Below are 23,568 nucleotides of genomic sequence, written 5' to 3'. Positions count from 1 at the left end.
TTCCTCATATCATCTAAGGGAGTTTTTCCTTGCCACTGTCGCCACGGCTGCTCATCAGGGACAAACGCACACCATTCACCTTCACTGTTGTTTTCTGTAAAGCTGCTTTGAGACAATGTCTGTTGTGAAAAGCGCTATACAAATAAACTTGACTTGACTTGACACACACACAGCACCGGGGATCGAGTGTGTACGTGTGAGAGAGATTTCTCAGTGTACCTGTGAGGAGACGGAGTAAAGCTCACACCACACATCACTACGCAGCTGCACGGCGTCCCGTCAGACTCACGTGTGACTCTGGAACACGTGTGACGTTCGTTTTGCACTGAATGTGTCCATGAGACAGATTTATTTTAATGGATGAACGTGAACATTCTGATTATTAAACCCTCCGTTCTTTCAGCTGTTTATCACTGTTTTACTGCATTAGTCTCACACACCTCCTACACATCACAGTGATGGAACTGTTACACAACATCTACACAACATCAACGCACACTCCACCTGCACCAACGTGTCAGTAATGAGAATAAACCCGTCTAAAAATATCCTGATCACTGCAGATCCCGTGCTGATGAATGGGACTGAGGCTGCACACACACACACACACACACACACACACACACACACACACACACACACACACACACACACACACACACACAGTATATTTCAGTATTACACTATTCAGCCATGTGGACACCTGAGCATAAGATTGCTAAGTGTTTTTGAACGTCCCGTTCCACATTTAGTCTCCATGTGCTGTTATAATGAGCTCCACCCTTCTGGGAAGATGTTCCACTAGATGCTGTGGAGATTCATTCAGCTACGAGGGTGTCAGTAAAGTCAGGGACTGATGTAGGTGAGAAGGTGAGAAGGTTCCTGGGGTGCAGTCAGCGTTCACATTCATCCCAAATCTGTTCAATAGTGTTGGAGCTCAATAGCAGGAGATCTTCCACTGGAACCAATGGAAAGCAGATCTTCTGGAGTTTGCTTTGTGCACAGGAGCATTGTCATGCTGGAGCAGGTTTGCGTCTCCAAGTTCACGTGAAGGCAAAATTTCTGCTGCATCCAAAGACGTCCGATACAATTGTGTAATTGCTTCCTCTAGATTTCCGAACAGCAGAATCTCCGTCTAAATTCAAGCGAAAAATTTCCAACTTTGTGTTGTTTTAAAAACTCCACAGATTGTAGTCTGATTTATCTTAAGTTTGTAATCCAGTCAAGATTTATTTATTGATGGAGACTTGGAGCACTTTTCCACGTCGCTCTGCACACAGACGTCTGCTGAATGCTGGAGATGTAAATATAAATGTGAACATTGTGGTAACTGTTTGGTGAAGAACCACATATGGCTGGAAAAGACTGGTGTCCCAATACTTTTGTCTATCTAACGTATTTACTGTTGCTTTTCAAAGAACTTCAGCTTGTTCATAAGCAGGAAATGAGACGTCACACATTACATGCACTTCCTTTTGACAGAAAAAAGACTGAAGTCGTTTCCTCGCTTTTTATCACGGCTTCATGTAGCAGCTTTCAGACCTTCACGCTGCCTGTTGTGTTTATCTGGAGGATTAAAACCTGACCTTATCAGATGAAATGTGTGCAGGATGGAGTGAAATCTTCAGCTTTTTTTTTTTATCTTGCATGATGTTTTTAACAAACTCGTCTTTCTCTTCACTCCGATGCAGCAAATTCATCATCAGAAAACAACCACGAGCTCATAAACATCTGCCAACTGCAGCTGAACACATTGTTTCTTTTTACTCTGTGTGTGTGTGTGTGTGTGTGTGTGTGTGTGTGTGTGTGTGTGTGTGTGTGTGTGTGTGTGTGTGTGAATGACACCACTCTAGTGTGATGGTCAGATTGGAAATGATAAAACATTACTGGAACCAGTACGTGTTAATTTTCCTAATCGTTTCTCTAAAAAGCCTCCAGATTCATGTGCTGTAATAAATAAATAAATAAATAAATAAATAAATAAATAAATATCTTCTGTGTGAAAGCACCTGATTTTAATTTTTTGGTTTATTGAGTCAATAAAAAGATTCCAAATGACTTCTTTAACAACCAAAAAAATGTAAACTACTGGAAAATGTTTCCATGACGGAAAAAAAGCCACAGATTCCATTCCTGCTGAAGGAAAACCCGTAGAGATTTAATGGTGGTTTTAATGGTTATGATGGGAGTTGTGATGGTTTATAAGGAGAGCGTAATAGTTAATATTTAAGATCATGTTGTAGCAGATACCAGTGAGGACCAATAGAACCCTTTTGGCATCTTGCAGGGCACATGTTGGTTTGCACTGGACACTATTAGAGAACATCATGAAGCAGGAGACTCCATTACAAATAGTTTCTTTGGTTTGGTGTTAAATGATGAACACAAACACTTCAGTCATGGTGTTAATGGTTCGTAATGGTGTTTGTGTTGGAAAGATGAGGATTTTTCTGATGGTTGATTTGTTTCTCAGCGGTGAAATTACACCAGTTTTCAGACTCAAATCTTAATGAAGTTTGTCTGTTTTATCTACAGAAACACAAACAGGTATGAAGATCAGATTCTCCAAAATGCTCAGAATAAAAAAAAAACGTTCCTGAACAAAGTGAAGATCACACCAGCTTTAATCTCGTGCACATCTGTTTACTGCTGTTAATTTCACGGGTTCATGTACAGATGTTTAATTTCCCTCCTTTGCAGGAACGCGTTTCTCTGCGTGTTCCTTCTGCACAGAACTTTGCTGCAACTTCATGCATTTGATTCGAGCTCGTTTCATGATTTTAGATCCGATTCACTCACCATCGTGTGTTGTCGTGGAAATGCTCCAGAACCGAGAAGCCAAAAAACGTCTGGTTCTCTCCGCGGAAAAGCAGCGCGTGCTCCAGGTCGATGTTGAACCCACAGACCGCAGAAAACAGCAAGCACGCGCACAGGACATCAAACATCCCGCTTCTCCACAACTGCCCCGCGCGCGTGCACATCATCCTCGGCGCAGGGGTAAGAGGGGCAACAGAGAGGAACCGTGAGGAGCGAGCTGAAGTCGATGGTCTCAATGGTGGACTTTGGAAGCTACATGAAATCTGTAACTCGCAAAAGTTTGTTGCAACAGATCGTCCACAGCATGGAGATCAGAGACAGGGCTCTCGGGAAGAGAAGGAAGAGGGAGGAGATCGAGGTGGAGGAGCTTCAGCCTGATCATCTGCCTGTGAACCGCTGCTCCTGGACTACTGAGCTCGCGCCAAGACGCACTCAGTATTACGCACGAGCTTCACATTTCATCCACCGCGCCTTCATCTGCCTCAGTGCTGCCATCCAGCGGAATACACACGCGCACACGCCTGTTGCAGTTTAGCAGGTTTTTTAAACACAGTGTGACAGTTTTGGTTAAAACACACACACACACACACACACACAAATACACACACGCACAGAGACACACACACGCACAGAGACACACACGCACACACACACGCACAGGGACACACACACACACGCACAGGGACACACACACACACGCACAGAGACACACGCACAGACACACACGCACAGAGACACACACGCACACACACACACACACACACACGCACGCACAGGGACACACACACACACACACACGCACAGAGACACACACACACGCACAGAGACACACACACATGCACAGAGACACACACACGCACAGAGACACACACACGCACAGAGACACACACGCACACACACACGCACAGGGACACACACATGCACAGAGACACACACACACGCACAGAGACACACACACACACGCACAGACACACACACACACGCACAGAGATACACACACACACGCACAGAGATACACACACACGCACAGAGATACACACACACGCACACACAGACACACACACACACACACACACACAGAGACACACACACACACACACACAGGCACAGAGACACACTCACAGACACACACGCACACACACAGACACACACAGACACACACACTGTTCCGGGAGTCTCGGAGGTGTGTGAGGATGCATGTTAAAGTCTCAGGTGAACAAACGAAGTGTAAAGAATGTTTTATTAGCCGTTTTAAAAGAAAGCTAATAATACAACAGTCGTATTGAGCCCTGCAGCACAGCTTTATATATTCCTCTTCCAGTGATTTACAATTTATACATTTTTAACTTCAATACCCCAAAAATACAGTAGAATAAAATAGAAAATAGAGAAGCCGCAGTAAACAAAGTCCTGACGAGCTTAAAGTGATGCAGATTTACATGTGCAGAAGAAACCGTTCCATCTTCCCATACAACCAGGGGGAAAAACACAAATGTACAAACCGCAAAGGGAAAAACAAAACAAAAATCAAACATATTGCACAAATCTGATTTTGAACAAAAACAAGGAAAAAAAAAAAATCCCCCCCTAAAAAGAAATAAAACAAAATCAAAAAGCTGGAATTTATTTTAAAAACTAAAGTCAGTTTTGAGAATCTGGCACCGTACAGTCTTAATCTTCCCAACACACACACACACACACACACACACACACACACACACACACACACACACACACACACACACACACACACACACACCCCTGTATATTCTTCCTTTCTTATATAAACGTAAGTGTTCATTAGATAGATTAATAGCAGAACTCTGTCCCTCTGATCCACATTCAGCAGCAGCAGATGGTTTCCTCTGTACCTCACATCATAGTCAACTTTACCGGAGCCAAGGCTGTAAAACACACACACACACACACACACACACACACACACACACACACACACACACACACACACACACACACACACACACACACACACACACACACACACACACACACACACACACACACACACAAAAACAATTACCCCCCTTCTGCACATATGCAGATATAAATAAAAGATTTAATTTAAATCCAATGGCTGAATATTAAACATTAAACTGCTATAAGAAGAAAAAAGGGATAAATGTTCTGTTCTCTCACTTCATGATGATCATTTAGAGCCTGAGACTCTAAGAGTCTCAGCCTGAGACTCATTAGAGCCTGAGACTTCTAAGAGAAGAACATCAGAAGAACCTTTCTGCTTGTGGATGTATTTAAAGTGGAGCTGTAGAGGTTTTGTGTAAAGTAGTATAATACAGAGTGCGATGTGGTGAAAGAGACTTGTGTCTGTCAGAGAATGTTTTAATGAGAAGAGAGGCGTACCGTCCCTCGAGAATCCTCACGCTCCAGGACCTTCTGGGCCTGGTCTGCTGGAAACTTCAGCATGGATGTGATGACTTTGGCCATGGTCTTTAAACAAACAAGCAGTTTATATCAAATGCTTTATAAGTTCTCTGATAAGTCTAAAAATAAATCATAGATACTCTGCTTAAAACAACCAGATCTTTCACTGTAAACATCTCCACTGGTCTCCTGATCATAAAACTCTGATTCTGAGAACTAACATTAATACTGAGCTGAGCATCACTACTTTTATCTCCTGTACTAGATAAAAATTATACTCTAATTAACTCAAACTCAGTCTGATGAACTCTAAGTGTAATAAAGGAACACGAGCCTGAGGTCTATAGTCTGAGGTCTGTAGCCTGAGGTCTGAGATCTATAGTCTGAGGTCTGTAGTCTGAGGTCTGTAGTCTATAGTCTATAGCCTGTAGAGTGAGGTCTGTAGTCTGTGGTCTGTAGTCTGTGGTCTGTAGCCTGTAGTCTGTAGTCTGTAGCCTGTAGTCTGAGGTCTGTAGTCTGTAGTCTGAGGTCTGTAGTCTGTAGTCTGAGGTCTGTAGCCTGTAGTCTGAGGTCTGTAGTCTGTAGCCTGTGGTCTGTAGCCTGTAGTCTGAGGTCTGTAGTCTGTAGCCTGTGGTCTGTAGCCTGTAGTCTGAGGTCTGTAGTCTGTAGTCTGAGGTCTGTAGCCTGTAGTCTGTAGTCTGAGGTCTGTAGTCTGAGGTCTGTAGCCTGTAGTCTGAGGTCTGTAGTCTGTAGTCTGAGGTCTGTAGCCTGTAGTCTGTAGTCTGAGGTCTGTAGTCTGTAGTCTGAGGTCTGTAGCCTGTAGTCTGTAGTCTGAGGTCTGTAGTCTGTAGCCTGTAGCCTGTAGTCTGAGGTCTGTAGCCTGTAGTCTGTAGTCTGAGGTCTGTAGTCTGTAGCCTGTAGCCTGTAGTCTGAGGCCTGTAGTCTGAGGTCTGTAGTCTGAGGTCTGTAGTCTGCGGTCTGTGCTGCTGTGCACAATCACACAATATGCAGGAAAAAACACACACATGGTATCTTCTCTTCACTCTTCACCATTTCTAGAGGATACCCAGGAATCTGAAAACTGTCATCTCACTCTCGAGCACTAGTTCACTACTGAATGGTGGAAGAAGATTCCACAATAACTGTCCAAGACACTCGGAATGATGCATGCTGGGTAATGAGTGACAACAATATTGGATATAAAGAACAAAACACATGGCTGAAATGAAATCACTTCTCTATGATCTCACTGTTTACACTCATAGTTTTCTTAAAAATCTGTAGCTGAGAGAATCCAGACCATAATATTTCACTACACCTGGAGGGATGAAGCTCTGCCCTTATTAACTCAAATATAAACTTAAAATATGATGCAACTTTCCCAGTCATAAACTTGGGAGAAGGATGTGTGTGTGTGTGTGTGTGTGTGTGTGTGTGTGTGTGTGTGTGTGTGTGTGTGTGTGTGAAGACGTGAATGGGATCACGTTAATCCAAACTCAAGTGTAAACTTCAGTTTTACAATTTTACATTTCTAACACTGAAGTTATTCAAATAAAACCTCATGAAAAATAAAGTGTGAGGTTTCCACTGCTTCCCTCTGCCCCATGTTCAGTCTCATCACTCTCTCTGTGAACAATTAAATCCATGCACAGCAGAAATGCTAATTATCAGTCACCTGCTGTGCAATCAGCTCCAGACACATCTGCCAGAGAGAGAGTGCGTGTGTGTGTGTGTGTGTGTGTGTGTGTGTGTGTGTGTGTGTGTGTGTGTGTGTGTGTGTGGGTGCGTGTTTGTGTATGTGTGCGCACGCATGTGTGTGTGTGCGCATGTGTGTATGTGTGTGTGCATAGGGTTATAAATACGACACTAATTGGAACCAGGGCTGCTGCTAAGCTTTGGTTATTCTTTTAAATTGGTATGTTCTCAGTGTATGACGTGGCTTCTCCTGCCGTGTCCTGCCTCCAGACATCCGTCCTCACAGGAGGAGCTGCTGTGATATCATAAGGCTGTAGGTATTATTAACACACACACACACACAACACACACACGAACGCACGCAAGCTTCTAGTGCACTTCTGACTTCTGTTACATACAAGAATAAACACAGAGATGTACATGGTAATATTATATTATATTATATTATATATAAAATATTACACATATTCAGGATTCAGGAAACATTCCTACAGGAAATAAAAGTCAGAATTATGCTGGAAAAAGATACACACCTTCGTTTCTCGTCCCATCATGTACTCAAACATGACCTTACGCAGGTACTCGAACTCTGTGGGCTCGGGGAAGGGATCAGTGCTGTAGTGTGAGAGATCTAGGAGATAAAATCATTAGTTCAGATGATGTTCTACACCTCAGCATGGGATTATCTAAAAACAGATCCTGATGGTCAGACAGTGTAATCTCTCTCTCCCTCTCTCTTTGTGTAATAGTGAAGCAGGCAGATGACTGGGGTTTGGACTGGATTCTGTTTTACAGTATTACTGTAACATCAGTGCATTAGTGCAAGTTAATGGCAAAAGGACAGCGGTCGCCATAGTAACAGGTGGAAAAGAGCGATCAATGCACGGCTTTGTTTAAACCTCTCATTTACTCCTTATTATCTGCCCCGGTGCCGGGACATTTAGCCCATGCACTGCCATTTATAGACAGGAAATAATGGACAGGATATTCCTAACTGCTTTAGCGTTGCTCAGATGCTCCTCAAACACACACAGCCTTCAGCATGCTAATAATCAGTCAGTAAATCAGCAGGACTGGGTGTGTTCCGGACCCCAGGCACGTTAGACACGGTGTTTACGGTTAGAGCTCTGAAAAAGAACAAACGTGACATTGTGACTTACATACAAACTGAGTTCTATTTATTTGGGTGGTGAGTGTGAACGTTCCGGAAAAGGGAGAGTTGAAGGGCTCGAGACAATCTGGCTAAAAATAAACTCTCAGCATATTTAAATGACATAAATGAAACTACAGATAGACTGTGTGTGTGTGTGTGTGTGTGTGTGTGTGTGCGTGTGTGTGTGTGTGTGTGTGCGCGCGTGTGTGCGTGTGTGTGTATGGTGAGGGTATTTCTGATATGTAAGTAAAAATCTAAAACACAGAAATATCTGGTCAGTTTTTTCACTCGAACGTCACATCGGCTTCTTCCTGACTTTCCACTCCAGAGTAAATATATAAAACATTCAGTATTATATAACAAGGAACCATGCAGGAACCACCCTGGATCATCTCACTTCACACACTGCTCGACTGTGCCTACTGGTCTCATGGCAATCCAAGAGCAATTTATAGAAGGCAGATGAAGCCACTCGCTCTCTGGAATACACATTAGAATGATGACTGATGACAATCAGGTTCCTGGAGGCACCAAAAGGGACAAACTGATGAGGAGCAAAGGTGCCAAGCCAAACCCAAACAATCCTTTGATCATGGAGTGTAGATAAAAAGAGAGTCATAAATAAGCAGATCTGCTAAAGTGACCCTGAGTGAAGCCGTGCTACAGACACAGCAGGGAGGAAACCTGATGACCTGAACTCCTTTAACCTGATAAACACCACAGCTTCTCATTTCACTCCATTAAAACAACCAGCACCTTAAAAATCCATAAACCCAGCTAGAAACTATTGTCTATTTTTTCATGAACCGTTAAAAAGCTAGTAATCATTTTTCATTTCTTTACCTCGTGAATAAACTGGAATACGCTATTATTTGTGCTAAATCAGAAAATCTTCTGAATCTTCTGAGAGTATCAGTCAGTGTTCAGGTTGTAGAAGAGTCTAAATGAAGACAGAATCGAACAGTGCAGCTGCTTTGTATGGAAGAAGATCATTTTGTTTATAGTTCTGGCTTCATAAAGCAGCTCTCAGTCACGAACTGCGAACAGAGCAGCTGGAATCTGAAGTCGAACCAGTCAGCGCTTCGGACTGTATTTTATTTACACACTCGTCTAAGAGATAATCTGAATGATAAAGGTGTTGCAGGATTATTCACCTTTCCCCAGGTGAGTCACCACCGAGTTTTTATAAGCTTTCCGTACCGTGTCCTCCAGAATGTGAATCTAAAAAAAAAATTCACAAATGTCTGTTAAACTGAGCATCGAAGCACTGAGTAGAAATAAAAACAACAAACTGACTATCTAATGAATTCCTCAGTAATGAACATATTAAAGCTGAGAGACATGAAAATCTAAACACAAAACACAGGTCAAAAGACTAAAATCTAATTACTGACCAAATATTACATTAATATGGTGTTTTTAATAAATTACTCAAAGCACAAGATGAAATTCACAAACTCTCTTTTTCTCTCTAATAATCTCTAAATGAATCTCATGGCACTACTTTATCTGCGTTTGTGATCTGCAGCAGCAGGATTTCAGCTCTGACGAGACAGAAATAAAAATCTGTACAGAAAATTAACTGACATTTTTTTCTCCACTCTTCTTTCTCTTCTGCTTAAACATGTCCATGTCGGTCAGTGTTGATCATCGTTATAATACAAACGTTGTGATACAAACACACACTGATTTGTATTGTGGTTCTTCACTTCACACCATAACACACACACTGACCTGAGTTAAAGATAAACACTCAGTCGGAGGAGTTAAACAGACGTGTGAGTTTAAGCACTTCCTGTGTGGTGAGAGAGGAATCATAGCGTAATTATGGAGATTTTAAATAAAAGTAAACAGATGTGCTGAGTAACGAATTTGAGCTCCTGGAGACTTCCAGTTTTGTTTAGCCAAAGGGGAGATGGAGCCTGAGAACATGAGGTGGAAAATATGCCCTGAACTTTACTGGCTGTGTTCTCATTCCTGAGCCAGACTTACCCGATCCTGGTACCCCTGCTCTTTCAGCCTGGCTTCACTCAGCATGGTGGTCTTCTCAGCAATCTGAACCTAAACAGGGTGAAAGAGTCAAGAGTGAAGGAGGAAATGATGGATCTGTCTCAATCAGTCTCCAAGGTACATATCTGGTGAGGTTGACTTGTAATTGAGGTCCCCTGAGTGCTGTGTTTTAGACTGAATGCACATTTTATACCAGCTGACATTTAAATTGGGAGAAAAAAGAAAAAACGAACCTGAAGTTCTTCGACACCCTGAAAGACAAAGAGGGAAACAAGCAGAAGTGAGATCCTGTACACAACAATATAATCAAACCACGGAAAAAATATTATTACAATATCGGAGCGGAGCACTGTATAAAATCTATACTATCTATGATAAGGAGATGTTGGACTATATAAAAGAAAAAGATCAGAACTAAGTTCAATCTCCTAAAATAATCTTAAACACAAATACCTAAAAGACATAACATCAGCAGGTTCATTCTGTGACAAAGAAAAACAAAAGCACATACCACTGTTACACCACTGTTACTATACTGTTACACCACTGTTACTATACTGTTACACCACTGTTACTATACTGTTACCACCACTGTTACTATACTGTTACCACCACTGTTACTATACTGTTACACCACTGTTACACCACTGTTACTATACTGTTACACCACTGTTACTATACTGTTACACCACTGTTACTATACTGTTACTATACTGTTACACCACTGTTACTATACTGTTACACCACTGTTACCACTGTTACTATACTGTTACACCACTGTTACTATACTGTTACACCACTGTTACTATACTGTTACACCACTGTTACACCACTGTTACTATACTGTTACACCACTGTTACACCACTGTTACTATACTGTTATACCACTGTTACTATACTGTTATACCACTGTTACCACCACTGTTACCACCACTGTTACTATACTGTTACCACCACTGTTACTATACTGTTACCACCACTGTTACACCACTGTTACTATACTGTTACACCACTGTTACCACCACTGTTACAATACTGTTATGCCACTGTTACTATACTGTTACACCACGGTTACACCACTGTTACTATACTGTTACCACCACTGTTACTATACTGTTACCACCACTGTTACAATACTGTTACACCACTGTTACACCACTGTAACCACCACTGTTACTATACTGTTACACCACTGTTACTATAGTGTTACCACCACTGTTACTATACTGTTACACCACTGTTACTATACTGTTACACCACTGTTACTATACTGTTACTATACTGTTACACCACTGTTACTATACTGTTACCACCACTGTTACTATACTGTTACCACCACTGTTACGCCACTGTTACTATACTTTTACTATACTGTTACACCACTGTTACTATACTGTTACACCACTGTTACTATACTGTTACGCTGCCTGTCACTAAACCCTGAATCCAAATGTGCTCACATGAGAATGAGGCTCAGTATAAATCTACCCCTGAGCCTCTCTCCTAGGGGCTAATTGAGAACAGAGATTTAGGGCCTCATCATCTCTGGAAAGTCCAAACTGTGATAGAAAAAGGTTTCTTTGGCAAGCAGCCACTGTTTCAGAGGGATGAGGGAACCAAATACGACATTTTATGAGGAGGTAAACAGCACCATCTGCTAGTGGTTGTAGGAATATCTAACACATACCTGAGGACCACTGAGACTCCTTTGCTGCAGCTCCTCGAGCTCCTTCTGCACCTCCCACACACGAGTGCCCATTTCTTCTTCACGACCCTGAGAAGACGAGTGCAGTTTGAGGATATCACACGGGGAGAAAAACCCCTTTAGGTATAAATCATATAAACTCTCGGTGGGGAACCGCGGGAGGGGGGAGGGGTCTGGGGTAATTGTTTCCTCATGATTCTGGTACTTACTAAAAGGCACGTTCGTTCTGAAGAGCACGACTCGAGCAACGCTCGTTTTACTGATGCACCAACACGAAGGTTTCATTTCATGAACGAATCGCTGTTATTTAAGAACAACTTCTCGTTCACTTCCATTTACTGACTGGTACTTTTGTTGATTTAAGTTCCGCCCATGAAACCATGTGACCTTTCTAATGTCTGCTACTGAAGAACACACTTTCACTAAACGAGACCTGTGTTGAGTCTGAATGAGAGCGACACTGATTCTGATTTGGTTCAGGTGGAGCTTTAGTTGGTTTAATCATGTTTTAAAGAGAATGTAGAAGTTTGGAGAAGATTTATACATGAAGCATAACCGATATTTAGAAATATGTACTGATGGATGAGCTTAAACCACGAACATGATCACAAAGGGTTTTCCCCCCAAACACAGCAGTGCACAAAATAGCGGGGAAAAAAGCGATCTGGTGTCACTGGAGCAGAACATCTAAAGAATCTCTGAATCAGTCACTGAGAGAAACTGAAGTTTTATTGCACCTGTAGAATTTGCTCATAACGTTGGACTGTTCTTTTCAGCTCATCTTCTTTCTGAGAAATTGTCTTTTGAAATTGATGAGCTTCCTCTCGATGGATCCCCATTAGTTCTGCTTCTACTCTTTGAGCTCTTTCTGTATGGAGGTGAGAGAGAAGACACAATTACACTTCACTCAGTCATATTCTCAAATCTCAAAGAGAAGGTGAAAACATACCACACAAAATACACAACTCTGATTACAGCTCTGAAGTTCCAGCTCTTAAAATATCTGCTGTTCTCTTACCAACTGCGTCCTTCACTGATGCTGCGAGCTCCTGATCTTTCAGAGCGATCTGGGTGTTGAACTCTCTCATCATCTGTTTTAGTGTTGAGTTGTGTTTCATTTCCCAATCGTCCATTTCCAGTCTACAAAACACACAAAACACACACCAGCTAATTATTGAAGTATTCAGAAGCTGAAATGTAAAATATTTCTAATGTTGGTGTCTTACTTCAGCTTCATCTCGTTCTCATCTGCCATTTCTTTCTTCAGATATTCCAAATCCTTCTCATGTTCCTTCCTCAGTGATCGAAGGTCTTTCTGTAACCGTGTGAAATCCTTTTGAATCTTCTGCTTCTCGTTTTCGGTTTCCTCCAGTTTTTGCAGCAGATTGTTCTCTGGGCTTTTAGACCCATCAGTAAGACATTCTCCATCCGTCTGTCCTGGTCCTATCCGCATGTTCTCTTTAAACTGCTCCTCTTTTTCCTCCAGTCTCTTACTGAGGTCTTGGAGCTTCTCCTCATAATCTTTCACCAAGAGCTCCTTTTCACGCTCCCAGGCGGCTCGTAACTCAGTGTCCTGCTCTCCTGCATGTTGTAAAGGCTCTGTTTCTAACGCGCTGTTGGGTTTCTCTGAAGAGCATTTCTCTATCTGCATGACATTAGTTTCTTTCTCTTTAATCTGGACCTGAAGACTCGAGCAGGTCTTCTGAAGCTCCAGAACCAGTGGCACAAGTTCACTCAGCTCTGCTTTAAGCTTGCTGATTTCAGCTTGGTACGTAGTGTTCTGTTCTTCAGATTGAAGAAGCTTGGCCTCCAGCTCTCTAAACCTTGAAACGGCTTCTTCCTCCTGCTTATTTCCTGCAGCAGCTTCGTTTAGCACAGACGTTTCCTTTTTCTCTGTGTCCTTAAATGTTTCCAAAGAGTTCTCATTTTCGAGTCTTCCATCATGTTGTACCTGCTCCAGGAACTGTCTGTGCTCTTCCATTAGATTATTAATAGCCTCCTCCATTTTCCTCCCATTTTCCTCCAAACTCTTTACCTGTTCTTCCTTCTCATGCTGCCTCTGCTGCATGTCCTCCAGCTGTGCCTGAAGATCTTTGATGGTCTGCTCCTTCTGCTCAATCTGTGAAGTCAGCTGTTTACGAATCAGGCTGATTTTTTGCTCGGCCTTCTTCTTCAGTTCAGTCACTTTACCTGCACTCTCTTCTGCTGCCTTCAAAGCCTCCTCCTTCGACTTCAGGATTTCCACCTTCTCGCTCTCAAAATCTCCTTGCTGGCATTCCAGTTGTAGTTTGACCTCATGGAACTCTTTGTCTAAAGAGTGGAGTTTTGCTTCAGCTTCACAGATCAGGTCACTCTGATGAGAACACTGTTCCTTGGTTTGCTGGAGCTGTAGAAGCAGCTCTGTCTTTTCACCCTCTCTAATGTTATAGTGCTGCTGCAACTTGGCTTCCAGCTGCTCCTGCTGTTTAGTCTGAGATTTGAGCTGTTCCTCGAGTTCCCTTATCTTTTTAGTGCAGTTCTCCAACTCTAAAGTCAAGGCACTTACCCTCTGCTCTTTCTCAACCAAAACCTGGTCCATCTCTGACTTACTGCTGGTCTGATTGTCAATGCTGGCAGTGAGTCTTTGTAGATGCTCGTCCTTCTCCGTTATCTGTTTCTCCATGTCCTCTATCCTGCCCTGAAGAGATTTGACAGTGTTCTTCTTAAGGTCAGACAGTTTATTCCTGAGTGAATCGACTTGTTCGACAGCCTTCTCCTTCTCCTTCTGCACTCGTACCACAGCCTCCTCCATCTGGCTTCTCATGCTTCGTTTCTCCTCGTTGTGCTGCTGATTCAGCAGAGATATGGCTTCCTCCTTCTCTGTATTGATAACTGACAAATGTTTCTTTAGATCATCTACGACGCTCTCCAAATCACTGATGCGCAAAATATTAGCTTGAAGTTTTTCTGATATGTTTTTGTTTTCTTCATTTAGTGTTTCTATACAAAGAACTTTCTCAGAAAGTACCTGCGAATGATTAATAGCGTCTTTCTGTAAAGACTCTCTCTCGATTGTTAAAGCTTCAAGATTCTCTGAACTCAAATTCAGCTGAAGAGCTGTTTGTTCGAGAGAGTTCATCAGGCTCTGATGCTCCTCCATGCTTTTCTGAAGTTCTTGCTCTAGAGAACAGATTTTATTGTTCTTTGTTAAAATGTGATTTTTTAAACGGCCCAGTCTCCTCTGGTTACACGTGACCCTGTTTTGCAGCCTGCTCATCCTGGTCTCGACTCTTTCACAGAGATTTTTGGAGAAATCGTTTAACATCGATTGTGCACCTTCACAATGCTGCTCCAGGTCTTTACTCACTCCACTGATTTGTCTCAGAAATGCCGTTTCCTTGTTTTGAAGCTCAACGGTTTTCTCTTCAAGGGTCCTGTGTAGGTTTTCACCCTCTTTACTTCTAGAAGCTTCAAGTACATTAAGCTTCCTGCATGCATCTTCTAGTTCTTCGGACAATGTCTGGACTCTTTCTTTACTCATCTCTTCGGTCTTAGCGAGCTGGTCCTGGAGTTGATTCCTCTCATTTAATGCCTGCTTCAAGTTTTTCTCCATAGACTCGACCTGCTTTTTGAGGATGTTCTCCGCTTCAGACAAACTTTCCAGTTTGTCTACAGCTTCTCTGAGCTCCGTCTGGAGTTTCTGAACAGTGGTTTCCCTCATTAAAAGCTCTTCCTTAACTCCTTGAATCAAATATTCCTTCTCCTCTGTGCTGGTCACAAGCTGTTGAGATATGTTCTCCAAATCTTGCACTTTTGCTTGCAAAGACAGATCATGCTTCTCCCGAAGCTCCTCCTCCTGCTGGCTCAGTTTCTCCTGCCAAACACGCACAAGGTCTTCTTGCTCAAGTCTATGAGCCTCGCAAATCTTTTCTAACTGCTCCTTGTGATTTGCCTCCAGGTCAGACAAAGCGCTGCTGAGGCCCTCAGAGTTTTCCTGAGCCATCTCAAGAATCTTATCTTTAATCTGCTGGTCTTTCTGCTGCAGCTCTTTATCTTTCTTGGCCATCTCCGCTTTAGCATTCACCTCTTGTTCATGAAGCTTTTTCTTCAGCTTCTCCTGAATCTCTTTGGCTTTCTGTTTGAGTTTTTCCATTTTGGTCTCCTGAGATTTCAACTTGCTATCCATTTCCTTTTTAAGGCTCTCCGTTCTTTTCTCATAAGAACTTCTCTCTTCATCTAACTGCTTGTTTAACTGATTTAGCTGCTCTTGCATTGCTTGGTGTGACTGAGCATGGGAATTCTCTTTTCCAGCCAGATCATTCAAGACTTCCTGCATCTTCTGTTCTAATCTTTCATTGTCATTAATCTTCTCTTGAAGACACTCTTCTTTCTGCTGGCAGTCATTATGAGCTACCGTGAGAAGTCTTTCCAAATCTTGCAGGTGACTCTGTGACCGCCTCAGATCCTCTTTCAGAGAAGTATTTTGAGAACCAACCTCAGCAAGTGCCTCCTTCTCAGACTGTGCTACACACCTTAGATCTTCTATTTCCTTTAACTTTACCTCCACATCCTGGTGAGCTTGTTTAATATCTTCCTGTAATGTTCTTTCCCTTTCAGCATGTTGTTCAAGCTGTTTATCCTTCTTCTCCAACACCATTCTGATCTGATTTAGCTCTTCTTTCGCCTTCGCTAGTCCTTCTAGTGACTGCTCATGCTGACGCTTCAAGTCATCGATCTCCAACTGAAATTTCTTCTGCTCGTCATTCAGCCTGGTCTGGAACTCCTTGCTAGCCACCTCGTTTGCTACACCAGCTGCAAGCTTCTCCTCTAGCTGCTCTTTACACTTCTGCATCTCGCTGAGATCAGCGGTCAGAGCCTCCACCTCGGCCTGCTTGAGATCCAATTTCACCAGCATTTTTTGGTTCATTTCCTCAACATGCTCATGAAACTCTAATTCTTTGTCTTTCATGATTACATCAATCTCAGATTTATGTTTCTGTATGAGCTCTTCAACAGCACGCGAGTGCTTCAGGTTCAAAGCATCTGTCAGTTCTGCCTTGAGGTTCTCCAGCTCCTGCTGATGCCTTTCTTGTAGGGCAGCAAATTCACCTTCATATTTCTTTCTCTGTTCTTCGATCTCAGCTAAAACCTCATCTTCATGGGAAGCTTCCTCCTGTGACGACTTGGCCAAGGAACTCTCCAGCTCAAGAATTCTCTAAAACAGAAAGCAACTTAAGATATTCACTTCTCCAGTGACGTTTATTAAAACCGGATTAAAATAACTGCTGACTCTGTGGGAAGAAAGTCCCACTTTAGATGAAGCTTAGAATAACTCACAGTTCGAGTTCTCTCCAGCTCCAGCTGCAGCTCCTTGGCTTTCACTTCTCCTTCAGCCTGAACAGCTGATTTCTGGAGCTCTGCTTCCTCCAGAGCCAGCGAGGCCTGCTGCTCCTTCTCCTGCGCAGCTTTCAAAAGCTCCTTACGACAATTTTCCTGAACAATAAACAGTCCATCACACTTTATCTGTAGGACCTTAAATACCAAACAGCTTTTGAAGTGAGTATGAATTATACAATCAATGTACCACTGCTTCCTGAATCTGGGAACTCATTTGCTTGTCCTTGTTTTCCAAATCTTCTAAATGCTGCTGCTTCATTTCTGTGATCTTATCTTCTGAAGACTTCTGGGGGGGTGGGGTTGGGGGTGGTGGGGGAGAGACAAAAAACTTGACAGTGTAGAAAAAAAGGCCCACATGCTGGTTTACCTGTATGTATACCTGCACCTATACCGATACCTGCACCTGTACCGATACCCGCACCTGTACCCGTACCTGCACCTGCACCCGCACCGATAACTGCACCTGTACCCGTACCTGCACCCGTACCTGCACCCGCACATGCACCCGCACCTGGACCCGTACCTGCACCCGTACCCGCACCTGCACCCGCACTGATAACTGCACCTGTACCCGTACCTGCACCCGTACCTGCACCCGCACCTGCACCCGTACCTGGACCCGTACCTGCACCTGTACCCGTACCTGCACCCGCACCGATAACTGCACCTGTACCTGTACCAGCACCCGTACCTGCACCCGTACCTGGACCCGTACCTGCACCCGTACCTGCACCTGCACCCGTACCTGCACTGCACTAAAAACCATGGTGCACTTAAGGTCACTGAGGTCACACTTTCCCCTGCATGCTTTCCATGAGAACGTTACCCGAAGCTCCTGACCTGCATCTGCATGGTTTTAAAGCATCGTGCTGCTGACACGTGATCAGTTCAAGTCTGATTAGATCTCGAACTGATTTCACAGGAAGAGCACTGAATTTCTGTTCAGTACATATGAAGGTAAATATCCTGATTTCCATACGAATAAAGAAATGTATTAGAATTCAGATCATTTACTAATCAGAAATGTCTCCACTGTGGGACCAATAAAGGTAGATCTTATCTTTTCTTCATCACTTGGGATCTGCAGGTGAGATTTCAGGTAGCAGGAGACTCTGGCGTAGGAATTAATGTGTCCATGTGCGATTCGAGATGCAGAAATGTCTAACTTCAGTCTCTTTCCTCTACACTACTTTCACTCGAATGTCTCGGGTTACAGCGTATCGATTCTGTTTTCATCAATTCATCTCCAAACTAAAAACTAATCATCTCCCTGCTAAAGCCACTGTGAAATTTCCACATTACAGCTTTGTATAAAAACCAGAAAAACTCACAGCCTGAGGTTCTTTTCTTACCTTCATGATGCTTATGACCTCCTGTTTGACCCTGGACAGCTCCTGTTGGAGATTCCGCCTCTCCTCCTCACCAGCCTTCTCCACCTCCCTCACCTGCTCCTCCATGCACTCCTGCAGCTGACGCCGAGCTTCTTCTGCCCTCTGTGCCATGCTCAAGGTGCGTTCCAACTCCTCAAAAGCTATGGGAGAAGATACCACATACTCTTGGTAATTATAATACCCTCACAGAGCTGGAGAACGAAAGAAAGAGAGAGAGAGAGAGAGAGAGAGAGAGAGAGAGAGAGAGAGAGAGAGAATTAAGATGACTCACCAGCTTTCTCTGCTTTCTCTCGCTGCTCCTGCAGCTCCTCTTTCTGGGCCACAGTTTGCTGGATCCTGGAGCGCAGCTGGGCAATCTCTTCCTCCTTCATCTCCAGAGTCTCGTGCATCTGCCGCTTGGTCTCGGCGATAACCATGCCCTGGGAAACCCCATCAGAATGGGGCATCTTGTTAAAAAATGCTCTGATCAGGTTTCCATGAGATTTAGTAAATGCAAGATGCTGGACTTCTGAACAGAAGGTCATGAATTCAAATCCCAGCACCAACCAGCTGTACTGCAAAACCTTTAAAGCTCAACTGCTTATTTTTATAAAGGAAATTATTGTGTCACTCTGAATAATGTTATAAATGTTAATGTCTCTTGATTGTTGTTGATGTGTTTGTTAAAAAAAAAACAGTTAAGTAGAACAAGTTCAGTGATTCAGTTAAGAAGAACTCTGATAATGTGGAGCCTCAGATCTCGCTGTGTAACGATTTCCTGCACATCAGTGAGAACATTGTGCTGATCACAGCAGCAAGAAGAACAAGAAGGAACACCAGACTTCCTATTCATTATCCTGATCAGAAAAAAGGTTGCAGACTAAAGACCAGGCTCAGACCACAGCAGCAGATTCCACACACAACCCAGAGATCCTCATCAAAGTTCAACAATAATCTCATTTACTGTATTTAAAACCTTAAATCCTTAATCCCAGGATGCACTAGAAGACAAGTGACGAGTTGGAGCTGTGCTTTCTCCCACACACACACACACACACACACACACACACACACACACACACACACACACACACACACACACACACACACACACACACACACACACACACACACACACACACCACTGAACCCACATCTGTCTGAAAATAGCCCAGAAAATAGTGTGTTCCTCTCACCTTGTCCTGCTCCAGCTGCTCAATGAGGTTCTTGGCGTCCCTCAGCTGTGTGATCAGCTTGGTCTTCTCACTGGTGTGAAGTTCCTGAGAAAGTGAAATGAGAAATGAGAAGTCCTGCCTTTTTTTTAACGCCTGCAGGTTTTTAGCACTAATTAATTTTCAATAAAATATTATTCTACTGCAATTTAAAAACAAAGTGCTAAGAGTCAGAAGCAGGTTTGGATCCTTCAGAGAGCACAGAATCCATGCTGTGCTAATGATCCAGTCAGTCTGGTCACACGGGTCTGGGTCTTCTCAGGCTACAAAACAGCAAATTCCCGAATAATCCCAGAATCCAAATAAAAGACTAAATATTCTGATGGTGGAAAAATCTGATTTAATGCACTTAAAACAATAAAGACTCATTACATTAACACCAGAGGAAAGCTCAAAGGTCACTTATTTTTCCACACATCTCATATCCACTGAAGATCCTCATGAACCTCACACTAAATCTCTCTCTCTCTTTCTCGCTCTCACCCCTGACGTTTCCCAAATCCTAATGTCCTGAGATCTTTAACGGGGACTGTTTAGTTCTGAATTCTGGAAGCGTGAAAACTCTGGTGTTTTGTGGGAAACAGACAATAACTACAGTAGAATTCACTCCAAGTGTTTATATACTTTAATAAGTGGTGCAGAAGAAACAGCTGCTTTAACATGAGATGCTTTTTGTACGATGTAGAAAAGACTCGGTCATTAACTGATTTATTTCAGTGTATAAACAGTTGCAGTTGCAGTGGGTTCAGTGATGTGCTGCTTTTACAAATAAATGTTTATTCAAAAAATAAATAAACACAAAACATCAGAAAATTAATACAGATGCCTTCAGTATCGACTTACTTTACTTTTAACCTTTTTTAATGAGGTACATTATAATTCAGTCCATACAATAATATTTTGGCTCTTTTTCTGGGATTTCCACCATGAAACTATTTTATTACGATTACAGATTTATAATCTGCATAATAGAATTTTATAACTGTCACATGTACATTACAGCACAGTGAAACGGCTCAGAGCACAGGGTCAGCCATAATACAGCGCCCCCTGGTGCACAAAGGTTTAAAGAGGCCTAGCTCAGGGGTGTGGCAGATTAACAGTGCTGGGACTTGAACCCCCAACCTTCTGATCAGTAACAGTGCTTTCTCTCTACCTACTTGGTTTGCTTTCTTTTTCAGTTTGATTTTGATTATTCAACATCCGGTAAAAAACGCCTACTTTCATTTTTTCCAGTTCTTGCAGTCTCTCTTGCAGTTGCTGCTGCAGAGCTTCATTCTCACTGCTGATCTGAACACCGCGCTCTCTGTTGGTGTTAATCAGCTCCTTACAGCGCTGCAGCAGAGTCTCCTGCCTCCGTACTCGCGTCTGCAGAACTTCCAAGTCAGCACTGCTGCCTGGTTCAGTACTGCCCCCTGCTGCGCGCACGCACACACACACACACACACACACACACGCACACACACGCACACACACGCACACACACGCACACACACGCACACACACGCACACACACACACAGATGTGAGATGGAACAGTGCATGGTGCAGTGACTGGAACATGAAACATCTGTGCATTTAGTGCTCACAACCTTCATGACCTTCATCACCAGGATTTGACTAAACTAAAGATCTCCAAGAACATCCAGCCTTGTGCTTGTGTGTGATTATAGTGGCATTACAGGAAAACTTGAATGATGGACATGGTGCAAGTCTATCAATCTATTAATATCGGGTTGTTTACTTGTTGTAAGAAATACAGAAAACTATTTAATATATATATATATTAATATGTACACTGTCTGGACTAAAGACAAATAACCACCTGGAAAAAAGTGTGTATGTGTGTGTGTGTTGCACCAACCTTGATTTAGTTCCATGCTCTCCACCTGATTAGTGTGTTGAGGGTCAGAGGTCGTCTCTGTAGACTCAGCTGTCTGTTCATCACCTGTCTCAAGTGAGACCAAAGCCTCAGGGGAACCATGGACACGTTTCTTCATAAGAGCAACCTGACTCAAAAAAAGTGTGTTTCAGCGTCAGTGTGTGTCATTACACGTTCTCACACGAACTTTTAGACACACATAAACACTCACTTGAGTCTGCAGGACTGTGATCATCTGGTCTTTTTCCTCTAGAGCAGCATCAAACTCCTCCTGCAGGTGCTTTTTGGCTTGCTGATCCATCTGCAGCTCCTGACACACACACACACACACACACACACACACACACACACACACACACACACACACACAGTGATGTGAGATAGAACAGTGCATGGTGCAGTGACTGGAACATGAATCATCTATGCATTTAGTGTAACTTTATAATAAGCACATGCTCACAACCTTCATGACCTTCACCACCAGGACATAATTAAACTAAAGAGCTCCAAGAACATCCAGCCTTGTGCTTGAAGATTAAAGATAAGAAGATGAAGAGGAAGAGGGAAGTGACAGTGAATGAGTGTGAGGTCATACTTCTCGGAGTTCCCCGATTCTCCGCAGTGATTTGTCTTGACTCTGACTGAGGATCGTCTGGAACAGAAAGACAACATTCACTGTTTATAAAACACATCACCTGTGTGTGTTGACCATCTGATTAATAAAGACCAAAGATTTGAGTTGTTATTACTGTGAGAACATGTTCATGTCTTCTGTTCATACTGAAGAGAAGGTTAATGTGCAGCGCGAAGTGAATTGTGTTCATGAATATTACCTGCGTTTTCTCTTTTCTCTCTGCACAGTTCTGTAGGCTATAACCAGCTGGTGGTGAGAAGAAGCAGAACAGGAGTGAAATGTGAGCGAGTCTTCTGACTTAATAAAATGATAAAATACAGTTCTGAGACAAGACTAAGCCTAAAACACAGATAAAAGTCTACAGTGTCACCTTTCATCCATACAGCTGTTAAATCAACAACAGAACACCAGCTTTGTCTCCCTGCAGCTAAATAACAGATCAACACGTTATCTAATGGAGCTGTAAAACAGGATTCTGCTAGACCTTGTGAAGGCATTTTCATGTCAGTAGTCCTGACTTTTAGTCAGTACCTCAGAATATTTCCCCTCTGTAGTTTGAGAGACTCTTCTCCACCCTGTGCAGTCGATATATGAGCTGCTCTTTGGACAGAGCCTCAGCGTTTCCAGGTCCATCTTCAGCTTCGCTCTCGATGTCTGACGGAGGATCAAACACAGGGGCCCCGGCGCCTCGTTCTCTCCCAGAGGAGTGAGAGATTCCCGTGATGAGCTACGAACCAGACTGTCCCTGGAGCCGGAGCGGAAAAGGCCCTCGGCGCGTCCGAAACCCGAAAGAGCGACTCGACGAGGAGACCCTCTGCTGCAGCTTCTGTGCCAGAGACTGAGCCTCCTCTCTCTGAGGGAGAGAAAGTGTAGATACGAGTCACAACTTGTACCTAAATATTTGTACATAATTTAAACAGTTAAAAGGACATAAAGAAATAAAAGAATTGCTCTTACATTATAACCTCGATGCAAAATAGATATTTAACCTAAAATATTCTTTTTGTAATCTACCGCTGTCCTAAACAGTTCTAACGCTTCTACTGAGATAATTAACTGTTGTGCTACTCGCCAAAGGAAAGACGACTCCATCTCCATTCACACTTCCACTCGGAGAACTGACTACTCCTTTAGTGATGTTCTGAACAGGATGGAAAAGAAGAGAAGATCAGTGGAGATACGGTTTAATACCTGGGTTCTGTTAGTACGAGATTAATCCAGCTGGCTGCACCCTGATCACTCCAAATGCAACAATAGTATTGCAGTGAGCAATGCAGGGGCCTCTGGTTACTCCC

At 43.0% G+C, this 23,568-nt stretch overlaps 2 protein-coding genes across 2 annotated transcripts in view; both read right to left on the bottom strand.

Moving 5' to 3' along the window:
- itga9 (integrin, alpha 9) overlaps nt 1–3,269 on the bottom strand; it is a 45,960-nt gene extending 42,691 nt beyond the window's left edge. The window contains exon 1 of the mRNA XM_083539032.1: nt 2,800–3,269. Coding sequence (XP_083395158.1) covers nt 2,800–2,984 — 185 coding nt within the window. The 5' untranslated portion in view covers nt 2,985–3,269. The remainder of the gene's footprint in view (nt 1–2,799) is intronic.
- A 771-nt stretch (nt 3,270–4,040) lies between these two features.
- Nucleotides 4,041–23,568, bottom strand: part of golga4 (golgin A4) — a 25,387-nt gene continuing 5,859 nt past the window's right edge. The window contains 27 exon segments of the mRNA XM_083539221.1: nt 4,041–4,721; nt 5,197–5,283; nt 7,446–7,543; nt 9,220–9,286; nt 10,058–10,126; nt 10,309–10,326; nt 11,763–11,849; nt 12,518–12,648; nt 12,799–12,920; nt 13,007–16,974; nt 17,097–17,252; nt 17,344–17,442; nt 18,509–18,687; nt 18,819–18,966; nt 19,723–19,806; nt 20,980–21,176; nt 21,622–21,766; nt 21,851–21,949; nt 22,235–22,291; nt 22,473–22,489; nt 22,492–22,519; nt 22,805–22,819; nt 22,821–22,951; nt 22,954–23,055; nt 23,058–23,078; nt 23,081–23,126; nt 23,346–23,414. Of these exon segments, the coding sequence (XP_083395347.1) occupies nt 4,707–4,721; nt 5,197–5,283; nt 7,446–7,543; nt 9,220–9,286; nt 10,058–10,126; nt 10,309–10,326; nt 11,763–11,849; nt 12,518–12,648; nt 12,799–12,920; nt 13,007–16,974; nt 17,097–17,252; nt 17,344–17,442; nt 18,509–18,687; nt 18,819–18,966; nt 19,723–19,806; nt 20,980–21,176; nt 21,622–21,766; nt 21,851–21,949; nt 22,235–22,291; nt 22,473–22,489; nt 22,492–22,519; nt 22,805–22,819; nt 22,821–22,951; nt 22,954–23,055; nt 23,058–23,078; nt 23,081–23,126; nt 23,346–23,414 (6,255 nt within the window). The 3' untranslated portion in view covers nt 4,041–4,706.

This window comes from Silurus aristotelis, assembly GCF_946808225.1.
Source record: "Silurus aristotelis genome assembly, chromosome: 4".
NCBI lineage: Eukaryota > Metazoa > Chordata > Actinopteri > Siluriformes > Siluridae > Silurus > Silurus aristotelis.
Note: the sequence above shows the minus strand (reverse complement) of the source record. Positions and strands in the feature narration are given on the sequence as shown.